The following is a 19,949-nucleotide window of genomic DNA, read 5'->3' as shown; positions in this document are numbered from 1 at the left end:
GCCTTATAGCCCTGCAGTGCCAACCTGAACGAGGCTCTCGCTGAGGGCGAATACTGCTTCCTCCAAGCTCTCTCGGCGCGTTTGCAGCTCAACTTCAGCTGCCGCAACTCCTCCGTATACCAGGGGCAAGCCCGGTTCAGTCTACCTCGCGACTTGCGAAGGGGCGCAATCTTATCCAGCGTGTTAGTGATGGACCGGCTCAAGATGAGATAGCTTTCCTCCACCGAATTACTCAGGCAAAAATTATCTGGTAATAATGAAGGCAGCAATGATGACTTGAGTAGCTGGGACCAAGGTCTACCCAATTTAGCCTGTCCGGCGCCAACATCCCCCGAGGGATAATCCCCTATACCAAGGGCGAAAACAACCAGTGAGTGGTCAGTCCAGTCTTGACATAGGATATCATTGACCACTACTAGTTGTGCGTCAGCAAAGACCAAATCCAGGGCATGACCCCCCTTATGAGTCGCTGATCGGACCAGTTGCTGCAACTGAATGTCGCCAAGAGCTTGACAAAGTGTCGTAAACGCACCATCCAGCGGACCACCCTGCCACAGGTTGAAATCACCTTGGGCCAACAGCTTGGAGTGGGTATTAGAGAGATCATATTTCAGGTCGACAAAGTCTGATAGGAAGGGTGCCGAGCCCGGCGGGCGGTAGCAAAGAACGCCCGTGAGCAATGTTCTCTCCCGATCTTTGAAGGAGAATCCCATCAGCTCTAACCCGAAACCTCTCTAATTTTAAGCTGGAAAATACCCAGCGTTTCTCTATAGATGACACTAATTCCACCACCCCTATTCTTCAACCTAGGAGTGTGGATAATTTTGAAACCTGGGGGGCAGGCCATGCCCAATTCAACCAGGCAGTCCTCCCGGGTCCAAGTTTCAGTTAAAAACAAAACATCAAGCCCCGAAGACACGATGAGGAAGGCAATCTCTGTGTGGTGTTTGCAAAGCGACCGAACGTTAAGCAGTCCACAAGACAGAGAATGAGACGGAGGTAAAGCAGTAGCCTTCTGGGTCAAGGGCGACTGGCTCGGTCTCAGTTCCAATAGGGTAGCCCGAGGATAGACTAATCGGGAAGGATGCGGGGAGCCAGAGGAAGCGGCCCTATGCGCGCCCGTTGCGCGAACGGGCGCAAACGGGCTTACCTCTGGCGCCTACGTCGCGCCCGCTGCGCGTGACCGCTGCGCGCTTGGTCATCCATCCTTTTATGGTATTTGACCGAGCGGGAGTCCGCCTCCTGCGTCCCTTGCCCTTAGCAAGATGGCGCCCGAAGTGCTCCCAGCCTTCAACCCCACCCAAGATGGCGGTCGGACCCGCTAAGCTGTCTGTATCCCGCCGAATGCGGGTGAAATCCAATTAGGGTGCGAGTGAGCCTAACTGATTCCCCGGCCTGAGAAGCCAACACCTAGGGTAAGCAGCGCAAATTAAGTGAGCTCTAGCAGCTCTGTAGCGCGATGACCAGCAGCGCGAGTAAATTTAAAATAAGCCCATCGGCTGCAGGAGCTCCCACAATGTGGAGTGGCGTACGCAGTCGAAGGACAAGTCACACTAAAGCCTCCCTTACTGGCTCGGCCAAAGCTGGGAAAAATTAGTGAAAAGTATTGCTTTCTATGTAGTATGCATATAGACGAAAAAGATTTAATGTGACACACCTCATAGTTCAACTTGTTTTTCAAATTTAGAAAAGTACCTTCTAATGGAAGAACCTCCTGGAAGGTGGAATGAGCCAGCTGTTAGCACGAGCTTAGAGAGTAATACTCCTCTGGGTACAGCAAAGCCAAATGCCCAATCTATCCGTATTTTAAAGAATTGGTAAAACTATGTCACCCAGACAGCTGTGCCATCAAACCAGACCTAATGACAGAAGTTTACCTTTCACAGATGTGTGACTATTACGAACAATTTAGAGTAGCTATGGAGTAATATTTGTTGTATATTTTCATTCATGGATTTAATATTTTGAGATTTATTTACAGTATGAATGGAGCTGTAAAATCTGGTGAAATGTGTGGAGAGTGGTTTTTAGTGCATTTAATGCTATTTTTACTTTTACAGGAAAGTACTGCATTCTGTATCTATTAGTCTCAGAGCTCAAGCTTAAAGATGGTGCTAATTTTACCCCAATAGTAGAACAACAGACTGACACTATGCTTGCTCATTTCCCTCAAACGTTTGGGGCTCTCATGATTACAAGTTGTGGTAATGCTGTTACTGAATCGTGGAACAACAGGAAAAAATCCAACATTCTTCAAGTGACTCACACCATATGCTAGTTTCCCAAAAGTGATCACCTCAGTACATCAGGTACTGTTGACAGCAGTGATGTAAAAATGCTTGGCCTCTGCTTGAGTAGCATATAATAGCCATAGCTGTACTGCCCCTAGCAACTAGTTAATAATATTAGTTATAAGTCTCTCCAACACTATTTGATTTTTATCAATACAATATCAGCTTTAAATATATTTTGGAAATTCAACCATTTTTCCCCAAACATCAACTTATGAAGTCTGAAAATATACACATTTTCGTCTTGAAATACACACTTTTTAATTTTGGTATTCATACAGTAATATAACAAATGAAAAGCTTCTAATTTTGTTCACTGGGCTGCACACAGGAGTTTACTTACAAGTAGCTGTAGAGCTACCAGTAGCTCACAAACTATTCATTGGAGAAACCAGCTGTAGAATGTATTCCATCAGAGTCTTGAAAGTGCTTCCACTGATGCCCTAAAACTTTCTTCTTACACTCGTTAAATCGCTCAGATTTTTCCAGATTGCTCAGCACTACTCGGGCCGCATAATAATGTCCCCAATATCATCTGGTATCACCTCCTGAGAGTTACGGATACCAGAGGGAGTTGATAACTACAGGAAGGTGGGTGGCGATAGAAATAAAAGGGATGATCCAGTGGGGCTCTGAGAGTCCCCTTAAAAATGAGGAATTACCAGAGGAAATCAGGAATTTGGTTCCCATTTTTTTCCTTAGGCTTCACCCGCTTTAAGCAGACAGATTCCCTGAGTGAGCGTTATGGATTTGTAAGGAGTTTGTGAGGTTCAGGGAAGAGTTGCCGGAGTAGTAAGGAGTTTTTATGGTTAATGGAAGGCTAGCGTTAAGATGTAGTAAGGAGTTTTTATGGTTTAGGAATGAGTAGCATGAAAGGGTAGTACGAGTTTTTTAGGCTTCAGGGAAGGGTAGCATTTAGGGGTATTAAAGGTTTATAGGGTTTAGAGAAGTGTAGCTTTAAGGGGTTTTTAGGATTCAAGGAAGGTAGCATTAACAGGTTATAAGGAAATACTAGCGATAAGCATTTGTAAGGGGTTTTAGGGTTTACGGAAGAGAAGGGAAGCTATAAAAGATAGCAAGGGGATATTTAAGGTCCAGGAAAGAGAAATGTCAATTTATAGTATATTAAATACATTTAATGTAACATATCAAAATATGACATTTGAAATAAATTAAATACAATGTAAATATTGCAGTTAATACAAATTAATTATTAGCTAACACCATTATAATTAAATTACATTTTTGGGATTTAAATATATAAATGTACCTGCAAAGTAAAGGCACCATATATGTAAAAAGAAAATGGAAAAAAAGGAATGTAATGGTACTCCCGATGTACTTATCTTGATGTAATAACCCCTTGTGTAAACGTTGATGAAGTAATAACTGACAAAACCGTGGGCAGATATGCTGAGAGAGGAATAAGCAAGCAAGAGCGGAAGACCTTTAAAAAAAGCCTCTACATGCACGTCTCTCATGCTCATAACCCTTCAAACTACCAGTTAGAAAGAAAAAATACCGTTCTCTAAGGTGGTTCCATGTTGAGGTATCTCTGAAGATGGCGATGGAAACGTTGGGGGGGGGGGGCTGGTAATTCAATACAGCAACAAATTCCTCCTGACTCCCCTCCTCAGCCTTGCTGCTGCCAAAGAAGAACAAACATGCAATTATCTAATTATCTAGGGGACATATTGCATCTCAGTGGCATGTGTGTTACCTGAAGGTCAGGCTCCATCATAACACAATAACTTTACTAGATAAAGAGCCCCGGCTCACGCAGCTTGATTAACACATGATCACAGATGCTTGGAGACTAGGGTCTCTTCCTGTGGAAGCGCACAACTGTGGCCAAATCAAAAGCCGTACTCGGGTGAGCCAACATCTGGGAGGAGCCACAGTGCCGCTCTGTAGCACTCCTGAAAACCCTTTTTTTATCAGCTCATGACTGACTATAGCTGCCCCTTTAAGCCAGAATCAGACCCTTAAGCTCTCCGCAATATTGTGTTCCATTGCGGCAGTTAAGGTATGCATGGCTTTAAGTTTATAGTAGGAGCTTAATTCATCATTCTTTTTGGAATGTCTTCTGCTGTGTGGGTGGAAAGGGCGGTATGGACAATCGATGAAACCAGAGTGTCCTTTGCTCTATAACGTGTGTGTTACACAGAGAGAAGAAAGCGTACATCCTGGCACGTTTACTAGTAGCAGATGAACCAAACAACTTTAAAGACCACAACACGTGTGGCATGTACACAAGACACAGGAAGTAGAACCCTTTTGAAAAACCACGCCCTCTGACTCAAAAGCACCCACATTCCAATTGGCTTGTGGCAGAGTCAGCCATGTTTTATGTGAACAATGCGCCTAACTCTTGATGTCATTTGAGTCTCTCTTGTGAGGAAGAGTCGAGGACCGGGGTCTCTAACAGTAGCTATCCGTAGGCATTAACACATCATTGCATATCAGCAATCCACAGGATTAAGCTCTGGGCAGTTTTTACTTGCATGTGTATCTTATCTGTAATGGATATTATAAGAATTACAGCCATGCAGCCAGCCAGTAACTCAACACCTCCACACTCAGTAATTCTGCGATTTCACCTTCATTAGCACCATGCCCCACTTGTGGGGCTTTGTGGAAGGAATTGTATAAGAGGTCGGATGCTTGCCTGTAATGCAAGTTTCCTTTGTGGATCTTTTGAATCTGCCTATTATGACATCAGTCCCCTCTCCAGCTGGTCTCCTGGACTCTTTGTCCACTCCCTCTAAGCAGTTATTACAAACTGTGTTATAGTTAGTGTCGCTGGAGTAAAGGAGGTTTATCCTTGGTGTACCTACTTAGTCGTTTTCTGTAGTTCCATTTTTTTTATGTATGTTCTCCTGAAAACATATTACAGATGGGATGCACAAAAATTATGTATTTTGAACCTTCGAAAAGATGCTGTTGCTATCACTTGTAGGTGTTACATTATTTCGACATTAGAAGAAACATTGTGAGTTTCCCAAAGGCTAAAATTTGAATTGCCAATAACAGAGTCGATGTACAAAGCTGCAGTGGTACCTGATATCTGCCACATGAATAAGACTGCGCTGTATTGTTGTGTTATATATGTGAATAGTTGAATCCATGTCAATATATTGAACTGACGATGTAAATTGCAAAGTTTTATATTTTTATTGTATATCTTTTTTCTTTCAGCCAGAAAATATTATGCTGTTGGACAAGAATATTCCAATACCGCACATAAAACTCATTGATTTTGGTTTGGCACATAAAATAGAAGATGGGGTTGAATTTAAAAACATTTTCGGAACGCCGGAATTCGTGGGTGAGTTTCATGTGATCAAATGACATTTTCGCCATGGGACATGCATTAAATGAGCCCTAATAATGTAGCTTTTACACCTTCAAAGTCCTTGGTCAGGCTGCACAAAACCTAGACCACCTCCTGGATTGTTCGCACAGGGCGCAGCACCCATGTATATCAGGCAATTCCACGTTTTAGAGGTGCAGCCTATTCTGTTTATATATATATATATATATATATATATATATATATATATATATATATATATATATATATATATATATATATATATATATATATATATATATATATATATATATATATATATTCTCCATGGCCGGTTCCTTTTGCCACTCAGACAGCGCTCGATACGGGTGCGGCGCCCTGCAGCTGAACCACGCTGCTGATATATTTTCCACAGCTCCCTCACAGGAAACAAATGGGTCGCACTCCACGGGTTCTCTTTTGCAGTTTTTTTTATTTTTCAGTTACATTCCACAGGCAGAAGTTCCGATCTACGCGTTTCGGTATTACAAATACCTTGCTCACGATCAACCGCTCACTAGACTACCCCTACAAGATATACTGCAGTACATTGTATTCAATACATCACTTCCTGTTTGGGGTATGTCAGTGCCTCTAAGCTTTATGGGACATGTAGTTTTTTTGCTAAAGTGTTAACATTACTCCATATTTGCCCAATTTTTACCACATTTTACATCTCATTGATTGCAATTAAAAGTATTGTGACATACTGGTGATACTGGGATCCCTCTGGTGGGATTAGTTAACAGTATGGTAGCTGATTTAGCTCCATTAATACATAAGCAGCTGCAATATCTACTCCTGATATTTTCCCTCTAGTGGGATGACATTATATATTTGGGAATCATGTTTTAAAACCAGTACAATTGGTATCACTAATTATTCAAGTATAATTTCCGCCATATCCTAAACCTACGAACCTTAACGCCCTATGGGCTGAATCAATCTGAAGAACTTTACATACGTTTATGAGAGTTTCGCTTTGATAAATTGTTTTGGTGCCCAATGTATACCCATGTGACTGGTGATAATATGAGCAAAGAAAAGGGGAAAAAAAAGCAATGATGAAAATGTAACACTATCAATGGTCAAATTACTTAAGCGGGCGATAACACTATGATATGAACCTAGAATGAAGCATTATGGTGAATCCGTGGTTCTTAGAAAGCATTACATTAAGTGAAATTATACTTGAATAATTAGTGATACCAATTGTACTGGTTTTAAAACATGATTCCCAAATATATAATGTCATCCCACTAGAGGGAAAATATCAGGAGTAGATATTGCAGCTGCTTATGTATTAATGGAGCTAAATCAGCTACCATACTGTTAACTAATCCCACCAGAGGGATCCCAGTATCACCAGTATGTCACAATACTTTTAATTGCAATCAATGAGATGTAAAATGTGGTAAAAATTGGGCAAATATGGAGTAATGTTAACACTTTAGCAAAAAAAACTACATGTCCCATAAAGCTTAGAGGCACTGACATACCCCAAACAGGAAGTGATGTATTGAATACAATGTACTGCAGTATATCTTGTAGGGGTAGTCTAGTGAGCGGTTGATCGTGAGCAAGGTATTTGTAATACCGAAACGCGTAGATCGGAACTTCTGCCTGTGGAATGTAACTGAAAAATAAAAAAAACTGCAAAAGAGAACCCGTGGAGTGCGACCCATTTGTTTCCTGTGAGGGAGCTGTGGAAAATATATATATATATATATAGATAGATAGATAGATAGATAGATAGATAGATAGATAGATAGATAGATAGATAGATAGATAGATAGATAGATAGATATTCTCTTTCTCTCTCTCTCTCCCGCTCTCTCCCTCCCTCCTGGTGTGCCACTTTCCTTTGTTCCCCCTCGGAATTGGATTATTTTGGTATATTTGACAGGTCTGCCACCATCACAGCGAAGCATCTATATGGCAATACGTTGACAAATAAATATATATGTAAAAACACTCCATACAACGGACATGGTCTCTTAGGTGCCGTTTGCACAGAGTATTTTCTGTAACATTATAAAAATGAAAAAATGCTAAAAGGAAGATATATGTATATCAAGAACTATTCAAGAAAAAAGCTTTGTATTTTGTATTTACAAATATGCAAAAAATAATATCTCAAAATGCCTCAAAGAAGACAATCTCTTACAAAACCTCAGTTATTAATTTAATACGAATGCAGAACCAGTCACAAACCGTAAATGTAACTCCTATGCCAACCCTTCCATGAACCAAAGCCCAAGCCCTAACCCTAATATTACATTTAACCCTAATAAGAAACCTAACCATAACGTCTTCTTGTTCAGTCTTTTTCATTGATTTTTAAAGAGTGTAAATAATTTAAAACATAATTCCAGCTTGTAACTTTGCCCTTCTCAAACTCGGACCATAATCACAGCCCCTAAGCCTGACATATCTCTAACTCCCACCTTCATTTACCCTTACCTTAATTATATATTTATATATACTTCACACAAACCGCGATATCGTTTTGGTGAATTACTGAAATTGTTCATCATTAATCGATTTTCTTCATTTTTATTCAAAATGAATAGAAATCTTAATTTTTCATTTTTTCGCATTTCATTTTTAGCCTAAAGAGTTTCTTCCTAGTAGCCCTGCATTGTTCCTTAATGTCCTCTTTAATATTATGGGTCGAGACGCGAGCCATGAATGACACGTGCGGATTAGCTAATTGCTAACCAATCAAGAAATGTCATTAGGGCTCGCCGGGGGGGGGGGGGGGGGGGCGTGGGAAGCGCAATATTAATTGCAGTTTGGTACAATACAACTCTTTCATTGTCCTTGTCCAAGCTCTCTGGGCCAAACCAATTAAATTGCCAGCTCTGTTGGTTGCACGCTGGGTATTCCAAGAAAGCACGTGGCTTTGGCCTTCTCTGGGTCTTTGAGCGACCGAAAGGGTATCTTTTCCAGTGCAGGCGTGGACAGCTGGGAGGGCTTTTCAGACCTTTCTGATAACCTATGGCACGCCAGCCATCTCTTGTTTCGTGAACTAATAAATACACGTGACCCTCTTCAATTGCAAATTTACGTTTGCAGCTGAAAATACACCATTACACCTGCCAGTTCACAGACGCGTTCCAGACACAGAATTGCGCTCACTACTGCGGATTTTGCTGCCTGCAAAGCGTGCGGATTATTCGCAGGAGTCAATCCCACACAAGTGGGGGGTCGTGGGCTTTTCAAGGCCTGGTTTGCCTGGTAACTTTGTGAATACCCACAAGGTGGACTTTTCTGGACCTTCACGAATTGCAAGGTAATCTTTCCGCGCTCTGGAAATGGGCGTATTGTGCACTCCAGAAGAATATGAAGGGGATGAATCCCTTCCTCCCAAATGTGATGGGGTCTAGTGAACGCTCAAATAAATAAATAAATAAAAGGTATGCATTTGTACAACGGCCCACTCCTGTTATGCAGTTTTGTAATGCAGTTTTGTACCCTATGGCCTTAATTAAGGTTGCACAGTACTGGGGCGATTTTACTGCATGGTAAAATAGCACGCCATTTTACCGTTTTGATGTGGTCAAATTACCCCAGTGCCATGCAATTATGAGTCAGACCAGGTGGAATAGGAAAGTACTGCCTTTCTGGCAAGTAAACCACAAGCTATTCCATGCAGTGTACCTCATACGTTTACCAACAGCTCTGAATAAATTCTCCCCCTGCACTGTCGCTTTTTTTTCCATGAATCAGGATCTTGGTTATTCACCGAACAGTCTTTACCTACTTATGGAGAAATATTTAACACCACTTAGAAACTGGTACTTAAAGATGATTCCAATTAAAAACAATGGAGACTAGGCCTTTGAAGTGCTCAAGAACAATTTGTCCTGGACAAATTAAGGGTGCCTCAGCCCTGATGCAATAAAAGTCTGATATCCCGGGGATAGGAATTTGACAGCTGCAATAATCGCCTTTTCACCCCTGCAAAACTGGGCATGAGGCGCCAATTTGGGTGCATCACAATTTTGCATGCCCAAGTACTTTCTATTCACTATTATTGTGGGTGTGCCGAATCCAGGAATTCTGGTATGTGCATTAATAGGATTTAAACCATGTAATGGAATATTATGGGCTGCTGGTGATGAGAGCCTTAGTGAGTCCTATCACAAAGGTATTTGCGGCCATAAATGTATAATTGTCTCCGAAAACACCTCATTTACGCCTGCCAGAAATTCACAAAAGTTGTCCTGGCAAGTTTAAAGGCATTTACTACTGGAGATTACACAGTCAATAATGTTGAGAAATTATCAGTAGTAAATTCTGCACAAGGAGTGCAAAATGGGCATGAGAAAACATGACTGCTTTGTGAGTGTGTGAGCACCCACAAATATGTCTGTTTGTAGGCATTCACAAACGCTGATCCGACCCCTTACCACTCTGGAAATCGCTATAAAGTTACTTTTGTTGTAGGCTGGAGTTACCTCCCCTTCCATGATGAGAAGAGGGAAAGATCTCCTCTACGTTTCACTGGGTTGTAGGGAAAGGGTTTTTTTCAATGAGGAATTTTTTTTTCTCCACTCTGAAAAAAAAGTGTGCATTTGTACAGCCGTCCCCTTCCACTGGGCGTAATTCTACAATGTTTAAGATTCCACACGGTGGGAACAGGAACCAGGGGAATATGTCACATGATATTCCCAGAAGTGCACCTTGAAACATGCGCCTGTCGCAACTTTCCAGGCGCACCTCAATAAATGTTTGTGAGTTGAAAAAACCCAAAGAAGTATGTTCAGGTATCTGTGCTTCACTTTTTTTCAGGAATTGGGCTCACAGTTTCGGCAGATGGCAATGGAATGATTTGATGGTGCATGACAACCGTGTTAGTGTCTTTTGCGCGATATTCAGTCTTAATATAGCTTTTCTAGCAGTACCCTATAGTTTAAAACCGCTTCCTCATCACACCTACCCAAACTGATGCCCCTCTCGCCTCCCTGTGCCACTTCCTGGTTCTATTTATGTTTTTTTAAATTACCTGATCAAGCAATATCCAACCGTGGTCCCCCAAAGCTGGATCTTTACCACATTTCCAATTCATATAGAAGAAAATTGAATATATTTAGTGGTGGCTGGCACAGATAAGAGCTATGGGGCGGGAGTGGGGGGGTCAAAAGACTTCAGGACAATTAAATGAAATAAAACAATCAATACCACAAAATCGATGCGGTGAGTGCAAGGTAAGTGGTTTTTAGGTTTCGCCTGTCGAAAGCTGCGCACCGCGCAGCTTTTCGGCGCAGGCGAAATCTTATGTGTACAGTATGTGTGTGTTGTCCCGCCCCTCTGTTCCATTGGCTGGCTCCATAAATGGAGGCTAGCCATTGGAACAGAGATCTGTCCGTCAATGCCGGAGCAGATTCGTGGGCGTTCCCGAGAATTTTAGGCTTTTGCCCACGTCATGCGGCAGTGGGCGGATGTTATTTGTATTTTTTTGGACGCCATGTTTTGATCATTTGCCGCCGGAAGATGTCCAGGTGAGTGCTGTTTTATTTTTTGAGCCTTCTTGTGCCCGTTTCCGCCCCCACTCCCGGTGTCCGTTTGCCTGTTCCCGCCCCCCCTCCCGCTGTCCGTTTGCCCGTTAACCCGCCCCCCTCCCGCTGTCCGTTTGCCCGTCCCCCCCTCCCGCTGTCCGGGTGCCCGTGCTTAATGCTTGTTATCCAAGCGTCGAGTACAACACTCGAAATGCTGTGAAAAACTATAATTTGCTGCAGCTGGTGAGTAGTTCTTTCCTCAAATATAAATATTTTCTTCTTTGAGGGTACTGATTAAGACAGTACTTTCCATACCAAAGATATGTTGCCTTCTTATGGGTGAGTTGCTAATGAAATCAAACTCACCTGGGCGCAATAACCCGTTATTTGCCTGTTTGGCGCTGTACAAGTCAGCACGCACCCGCAATCATGAGACTGCGCGCCCTAAACTCAAATAAACGGCATGGCGGCGTGTGAAAGAAGAGTGAGCTGGGTACAACCCTTTCCCAAGACCATGCTGTGCCTCAGGGGCAGTGCAGTCAGAAAGTGTCATAAAGCAAAGTCACGTGTATCTGTAATGTACATTCGCAAGTGACAACAAAGGAGCTATTTCTTCCAGTCACACAGACCAAGGCTGCTGCTGCCGCCTCAGAAAGGTGTGTATTTCACGAAACCTGGCCAGTCTAATCTCATGCACAAAATGACAAAAATCTCTTTGCCTGCTCTGCATCCACCACACCGTGGGGCTTGGACCGACTGCCCTGGAATGTGGTTTCAAAAGTGGTGGATTGAGTGCTGGGGTGTGCGTAATTTCCTGTGGCACAGCATTTAGAAAAATGGTACATAAGTAGGTCAAATGCAAATTGTAATTACACAACATGGCATAACGACGTGATGAAAACCTCACGTGGGCCTAATTGAGGGGTCTGAGTAGAGCCGGTTATGTGGGACTGGTACCCTGGGCGTCTGCTTAAGTTAAGTAGACATTAAGCAGTGACATTGACCTCCTTGCATTTAAATTCGACCACCACGGTAGTGCAATGGACGTGGCTACGATGATAAGTGGGGCAGATCAACCAAAAACAGCCAGGGTTCCCTACCTGGCACTATATTCACACTCTTAAACTTTATGAATAAAAAAACGTGTTTCTTGAAAATATGTGCAAGGACCCTATTAGTAATACAAGTCAGGGATGCAGTACTTGTAACATTTCCCAATTTTCAGTTCATGTTGCATAGTATACACGACCTCATTTCCTAGGAGCACTTCATTATCCCAGATGTTTTTCAGTAATGTTCTTTAAGCAGCATATAAGTCTTTTATAGTACCTCATGCAAGCTAAATTGCTTCTAAGTGTTTGGCTAAATTCAGGGTCTTGATGGAGTTTGTGACTGGGAAAGACTGGGAGCTCAGAAACTGAGTCTGAAAGCAGTGCAAGTTCTCAAAGTGGCTCTCACTGACTCATAACAGTGCTCAGTCTACATGCTCATCCCATCTTTGGACTCTCTGCAGAGTACAGAGGGCGACAGCCACATATGTGTCATTTGGAATCATGAGTCAAAGGGAAAGTGTGTGAAGGAGATGCACACTTGTTGAGATATTAAAAGCAAAACACAGCCAGCGCCAAAAGATAAGAAAATGCATTGCGAGTGTGCGTGAGTGTGCGTGTGTGTGCAGGTGTGTGTGTGTGCATGGGTGTGTGTGCGTGTGCGGGTGGGTGTGTGTGTGTAAGATAGACAAAGTGAAAGCGTGGTCCTTTGAAGAGACATAGGATACAGGGGAAGGAGAGAGGGCAAGACCTGAAAGGGAAGAGCATGGCCTAGCTGGAGGAACTGATAGTCTGTAGTGATTGGCTACAGTGATGAGACAGAACATAATTTCACCTAAAGGTTGCGTATGCTCTCTTGAGGGTGAGCTGAAGTGTTTTAGCTGGGGCAGGACCACAAGTGCACATTTAGAAAGCGTGAGCAGCTACTCGCATTCGCTATTCATGCTCTGTTGTATTTAGAGATATTTCTTAGTGTAAAATGCTCCATGTCCATTTTGGAAACAATGGGCATTTTTTTGCGCTAAGAAAATAGTGCTAAATGCAGAATTACTCTTCTTGAATAATTCCAAATAATCTTGTGGAATCTTTGGGTAACTCTCTGTATGATTACACTACGGAGAGTATGTGAGTTACACCCAGCCCTAGTTTCTTTCTGAGTTGCGGCCCAGGTCCCCGATTCTCTATTTCCCTAGCCCAGTGCTGCCCACTTGTGCCTAAACAGAATCAGAAAAGTAAGCCAGCTCTATGCCCTCTGGAATCATCATCAAAGCTGCCACTGTGCAAACTGAGCTCCTGCTCTCTGCCTCACCTTCAGCTGCTGCTCGCTTGCACCTACCCTTTCATTTCGAACCGATGCTGCCTGCTAGTGTAGCCATACATGTCGGACACACAAGGTATGACAGTGTAGGACAGGAAAGGCAATTGTATCACAATATATCATGCTACAGTTGAGGTTCATAGCTAGTGTGCTACTTACTCATTGTCCTGGGTCAGTACTGAAGAAGCAGGGGCACTGCACTTTACGACTGATAAACACAGCCATGTTTGCTTTAAAGTATTGTAAATGTAGGGCATGGCTGCCATGTAACAACGTGTCATGTGTCAGCTCGCATTCAGACTAGAGTTTCCATCCAAAAGCACTATGTATGGTGTAATTTTAGAGCCCATATCCACAATGATCTAAATAAAACAGGAAACAGCCTTTACGCCGAAAATTTTACATCGTATAGCATTTACCATGCACTTTTTACACCGGAATTACTGTTGGCACGCATGTCTTTACAACGCAAGACTTTATCATGCATTTAAACAGTAGGTGGCATTATTTCTCTTTGTCAAACGTGGCACCCTATTGTTTTAAATAGGCATGTACATATATTCACCAATAATACACTCTCAGTGAAGAATACAAGGAGGTTTAGGAGCACTGGTTGTTTCAACATGGTTGGATTGTGCGTTACTATCCAAGTATTAATTGAATATCAAACTATGTGTAGAGTTAAAAAAAATACATTGTCAGGATGGGGTGCAGGAAGTTTATGGTCTATCTGTGGGTAACTGTATTTAAACTTATGCTCTGTGTGTGTGTGTGTGGCTCTGGGGTGTGTGTGGTAGTAATTGCTGTCTGCTGAGCTCGTCCGTAGGGTACAATAGGTCTCACATTTGCGAGAGATTAAGCTAATGGCAATGTAAATGACAATGCCATTTATTTATCTGTTTTCAAAACCAACACATAAATACAAATTTTGTCATTTACAATGCCAATAGCTCTAACTTTTCCAAAGGCGAAACCATTGCATTGTAAATGCTTGTTATTTATTTAATTTTACCTGTCCCATTATTGAAATTATTGTTATTATTATTATTATTATTATTACAGCTGATAGAGCGCACAGGTACCCCAATGGAAGTGTCCCGGCTTTAGTAGTGCAATAGACCTATGGAGAGAACTCAAGGAGACAGAGTGCTCTAAGGAAGACCGAAGAGCCATGTTTTTAAAGCCTTCTTAAACATGGATTCCGATTTGGTCTATCGACTGCCCCTTACCCGCCTCACCTCTCTTACCTGTGCCGGCCGCCACTGCATATATTTAATTTAAACTGAACTACTTTGAATTATAGTTATTCTTTCATTCTGGAATCAGCCTGGGACTTACGGGCCAACATTGGGCTCCTCTTTTCCAACCTTTTCTACTCATCCTTAAATTCTGGAATCAGCCTGGGACGTACGGGCCAACATTGGGCCCCCCTTTCCTAACCTTTTGTACTCATCCTTAAATTCTGGAATCAGCCTGGGACTTACGGGCCAACACTGGGCACCTCTTTCCTAACCTTCCATACTTACCCTTTAATTATTTAACCAGTCTGTGGCTTGTTGATCGACTTTGGACATCCCCGTCCTAACCGTGGAAGGCCTTTCCCTCAAACGACCTTTAAAACTCTTCATCACTGACTGTACTCAGAGTTATCTCCTTGTTCTCATTTGCCTCCCTGCTCTCTTTTTTCCTCCTTAGATTCTTGCCAAGTGTTTTTCAGTCCTAAATGCCATTCACTTGTGCAAAGGCAAGCATGCTCCTTTGTGAATATGTAAATTGGTTTAGCGAACGGGCTTTATAAAAAGACATGAAAGGAATACAATTAGTCTCCATGTTGTACCTATGTGTTAGAAGAAGGATCTCTGACTGAGAACACTCTGCATGGATTTGTAAAAGGGTGGGGGATTTGAAAGTATACTTTTATATTAAAAACATGAGCTTAAAGCAATGCTGTTTTGAAGTTGTGTGCAGCAATAATGCTTTAACATAGACTATGTTCTGTTTCTCATGTATCACCCATTTTTCCTTCAGCTCCAGAGATTATAAACTACGAGCCGCTTGGACTGCCTGCAGATTTGTGGTAACTGTCTCTGTTTATCGTTGTGTTGCCTGTTTTCTATCTGGTTCCTCATATTGATGGGTTCATGCATCATTAAGTGCAAACACATTTTTATCATCTCTAGAATATTTTTTACAAGGGAAATCAGCACTGTTATCTTGTGAACATGTTCTTGTATTGCAGTAGGATACAAATACTGCTGTTAAAAACTGGACCCTTCCGTAGTGGTATGGCAGTGCTTGTAGGCACATGGACAATCTTAGTTGAAGCCCTGATGAATGTAACTGGCCATGGCTGGACCTCTTTCCAAAGTCCCACTGTTTCAGATCCATTCCTCTAGTACATTCATTCACTGAAGAAACCTAGCAACTCAGTGACCCATACTGTGTGTCGGGGTGCTCTGTGGGGGCGGGGCGAGCTGCAAGAGAACGGCACTGGTTAGCACCACCAAAACATGCTCCCTTTCCTGCTTATGAATATTCATAGATACTCTAATGCACATAAAAAGGAGGTTCACTTGTAATGGTCTTGAGCTTGCACCGGAAGGCGGCTTGCATCAGGGGCGGCTCTAGGCTCATGGCGGCCCTGGGCAGGGAGCGTAGATAGGGGTCCCCGGAAGAGGGGGTCCGGGTGGGGCGGAGCGCGGAGGCCAGTGAAGAGGGGTGGGGGGTAAGGGTGTTTGAAAGTGGAACAGAGCCAGAAGTCACCAAATCCCTGCCAGGGGCAGCCACGCAAATATGTATCCATCCTCAGAGGATTATTATATTAAGGATATATATTGGTGTGGTGGCCCCTGGGGTTTGGTGGCCCTGTGCAGGTGCACAGCTTGCACATGCCTAAGGCCGCCCCTGCTTGCATGCATAGTTTGCAGTTACTCCATTTTGACGCTCACTTGGACACATTAAATCATTTTTCTTAAGGCATGTTTTTAAGAGCACATCAAAGCACAGTCAGACTTTCATGCCTCTCCTTGCAGTTTAGTGTCTCCACAAAGACTTTCCTGTACAGTAGGGCAGGAGGACTCCATCTCTGGCCCCCATGTCTGAGAACCACAGGCTGATCTCACTCCATGTTGGAGGTCGCGGTGTCCCACCAGGATTGTCCCTGATCAATCGAGACCTCAGCTAAGAATCAATTAAACACATTCAAGGAAGCGACAATTTGCCGTAACACTGGAAGGCCTCAGGTTATTCCTTATGTTCGTTGCGTCCAACTCAAAATGTTCTTCTTTTCCCATTTCCATCAGATGTTATGTTATGTTATTAGTCACTTGTAGAGCGCACATTCACCATGAGGTATCTTGGCGCAGACGCCTGCTACATTTTAAAGAAAGTCGACGTGTTATCTTTTTAATTATGCATCTCTGCATTCTTTGTTATTCAGTGCAATCAGATTTCCGGCTAGCGTAGGGAACTGGTTTCTCCAATGGACTTTGCAGTTCTCTATTGCCAAATGAAATCCATTAGTACAAGTATTTGCATTTCACAGTATCATAGTCATACAATCTTAGTTAAAAAACAGAACTTCTGATTATGTTCTTTGGTTTTTGCTCAGCGTCAAGTTGCATGAACTTCCCGAATGCTTGAATTCTTCAAAAGCCTCGAGGAAAGACTTTTAACACTAAGTAAAGCAACTTTTAATGTTGATCTCGGAATGGTGTAGAATGTTGCTGTGCATTAAATCTCAATTCTGATACTATTTAGAATCAGAAGATATCTGATTTCTATCAAAATCCAAGTAGCCCAGTGGACTAAGTTCTTCAGACAGATGCGTTGCTATATTAGTGTTCATATCGCAGCCGTGGGCAGCTCAGACATTTCTAGTGTCGGAATCTCTATCAAGAGGTGGCCTTGTTGTTTCAGTGTGGGAATATGTAGCATGTAGTGGCCTGGTTGCTCCAGTGTGAGAATCTCTAGGTAGAGGTAGGCTCTGTGTACCGGTGTGGGAATCTCTAGCAGTGGGAGGCCTTGTTGCTCCAGTGTGGAAATCTCCAGTAAGCTGTGGCCTCGCTGCTCTAGTTGCGAGTTTGTCTCGCAGAGGAGACCATGCTGCTTTTGTAAGGGAAGTCTCTAGCAAGAGGTGGCCTTGTTGATCCAGTGTGGAAATCTCTACCAAGTGGTAGCCTTGCTGTTCTAGTGTGGGTAACTTTAGCAAGCGGTAGCCTTGCTGTTCCAGTGTGGGTAACTTTAGCAAGTGGTAGCCTTGCTGTTCTAGTGTGGGTAACTTTAGCAAGTGGTAGCCTTGCTGTTCCAGTGTGGGTAACTTTAGCAAGTTGCTGTTCTAGTGTGGGTAACTTTAGCAAGTGGTAGCCTTGCTGTTCTAGTGTGGGTAACTTTAGCAAGTGGTAGCCTTGCTGTTCTAGTGTGGGTAACTTTAGCAAGTGGTAGCCTTGCTGTTCCAGTGTGGGTAACTTTAGCAAGTGGTAGCCTTGCTGTTCCAGTGTGGGTAACTTTAGCAAGTTGCTGTTCTAGTGTGGGTAACTTTAGCAAGTGGTAGCCTTGCTGTTCTAGTGTGGGTAACTTTAGCAAGTGGTAGCCTTGCTGTTCTAGTGTGGGTAACTTTAGCAAGTGGTAGCCTTGCTGTTCCAGTGTGGGTAACTTTAGCAAGTTGCTGTTCTAGTGTGGGTAACTTTAGCAAGTGGTAGCCTTGCTGTTCTAGTGTGGGTAACTTTAGCAAGTGGTAGCCTTGCTGTTCTAGTGTGGGTAACTTTAGCAAGTGGTAGCCTTGCTGTTCCAGTGTGGGTAACTTTAGCAAGTGGTAGCCTTGCTGTTCTAGTGTGGGTAACTTTAGCAAGTGGTAGCCTGGCTGTTCCAGTGTGGGTAACTTTAGCAAGTTGCTGTTCTAGTGTGGGTAACTTTAGCAAGTGGTAGCCTTGCTGTTCTAGTGTGGGTAACTTTAGCAAGTGGTAGCCTTGCTGTTCTAGTGTGGGTAACTTTAGCAAGTGGTAGCCTTGCTGTTCCAGTGTGGGTAACTTTAGCAAGTTGCTGTTCTAGTGTGGGTAACTTTAGCAAGTGGTAGCCTTGCTGTTCTAGTGTGGGTAACTTTAGCAAGTGGTAGCCTTGCTGTTCTAGTGTGGGTAACTTTAGCAAGTGGTAGCCTTGCTGTTCCAGTGTGGGTAACTTTAGCAAGTGGTAGCCTTGCTGTTCTAGTGTGGGTAACTTTAGCAAGTGGTAGCCTTGCTGTTCCAGTGTGGGTAACTTTAGCAAGTGGTAGCCTTGCTGTTCCAGTGTGGGTAACTTTAGCAAGCGGTAGCCTTGCTGTTCTAGTGTGGGTAACTTTAGCAAGTGGTAGCCTTGCTGTTCTAGTGTGGGTAACTTGAGCAAGTGGTAGCCTTGCTGTTCTAGTGTGGGTAACTTTAGCAAGCGGTAGCCTTGCTGTTCCAGTGTGGGTAACTTTAGCAAGTGGTAGCCTTGCTGTTCTAGTGTGGGTAACTTTAGCAAGTGGTAGCCTTGCTGTTCCAGTGTGGGTAACTTTAGCAAGTTGCTGTTCTAGTGTGGGTAACTTTAGCAAGTGGTAGCCTTGCTGTTCTAGTGTGGGTAACTTTAGCAAGTGGTAGCCTTGCTGTTCTAGTGTGGGTAACTTTAGTAAGTGGTAGCCTTGCTGTTCCAGTGTGGGTAACTTTAGCAAGTGGTAGCCTTGCTGTTCCAGTGTGGGTAACTTTAGCAAGTTGCTGTTCTAGTGTGGGTAACTTTAGCAAGTGGTAGCCTTGCTGTTCTAGTGTGGGTAACTTTAGCAAGTGGTAGCCTTGCTGTTCTAGTGTGGGTAACTTTAGCAAGTGGTAGCCTTGCTGTTCCAGTGTGGGTAACTTTAGCAAGTTGCTGTTCTAGTGTGGGTAACTTTAGCAAGTGGTAGCCTTGCTGTTCTAGTGTGGGTAACTTTAGCAAGTGGTAGCCTTGCTGTTCTAGTGTGGGTAACTTTAGCAAGTGGTAGCCTTGCTGTTCCAGTGTGGGTAACTTTAGCAAGTGGTAGCCTTGCTGTTCTAGTGTGGGTAACTTTAGCAAGTGGTAGCCTGGCTGTTCCAGTGTGGGTAACTTTAGCAAGTTGCTGTTCTAGTGTGGGTAACTTTAGCAAGTGGTAGCCTTGCTGTTCTAGTGTGGGTAACTTTAGCAAGTGGTAGCCTTGCTGTTCTAGTGTGGGTAACTTTAGCAAGTGGTAGCCTTGCTGTTCCAGTGTGGGTAACTTTAGCAAGTGGTAGCCTTGCTGTTCTAGTATGGGTAACTTTAGCAAGTGGTAGCCTTGCTGTTCCAGTGTGGGTTACTTTAGCAAGTGGTAGCCTTGCTGTTCCAGTGTGGGTAACTTTAGCAAGTTGCTGTTCTAGTGTGGGTAACTTTAGCAAGTGGTAGCCTTGCTGTTCCAGTGTGGGTAACTTTAGCAAGTTG

General features: G+C 43.2%; 1 protein-coding gene across 2 annotated transcripts in view; it reads left to right on the top strand.

The window, feature by feature from the left end:
- DAPK2 (death associated protein kinase 2) overlaps positions 1-19,949 on the top strand; it is a 640,584-nt gene that overhangs the window by 482,010 nt on the left and 138,625 nt on the right. For both annotated transcript variants that reach the window (XM_086959404.1, XM_086959403.1), the window contains exons 5-6: positions 5,490-5,619; positions 15,543-15,591. In XM_086959404.1, the coding sequence (XP_086815530.1) occupies positions 5,490-5,619; positions 15,543-15,591 (179 nt within the window). The remainder of the gene's footprint in view (positions 1-5,489; positions 5,620-15,542; positions 15,592-19,949) is intronic.

The sequence above is a fragment of the Lissotriton vulgaris genome, chromosome 2_2 (genome assembly GCF_964263255.1).
Source record: "Lissotriton vulgaris chromosome 2_2, aLisVul1.2, whole genome shotgun sequence".
NCBI classification, from domain to species: domain Eukaryota; kingdom Metazoa; phylum Chordata; class Amphibia; order Caudata; family Salamandridae; genus Lissotriton; species Lissotriton vulgaris.
Note: the sequence above shows the minus strand (reverse complement) of the source record. Positions and strands in the feature narration are given on the sequence as shown.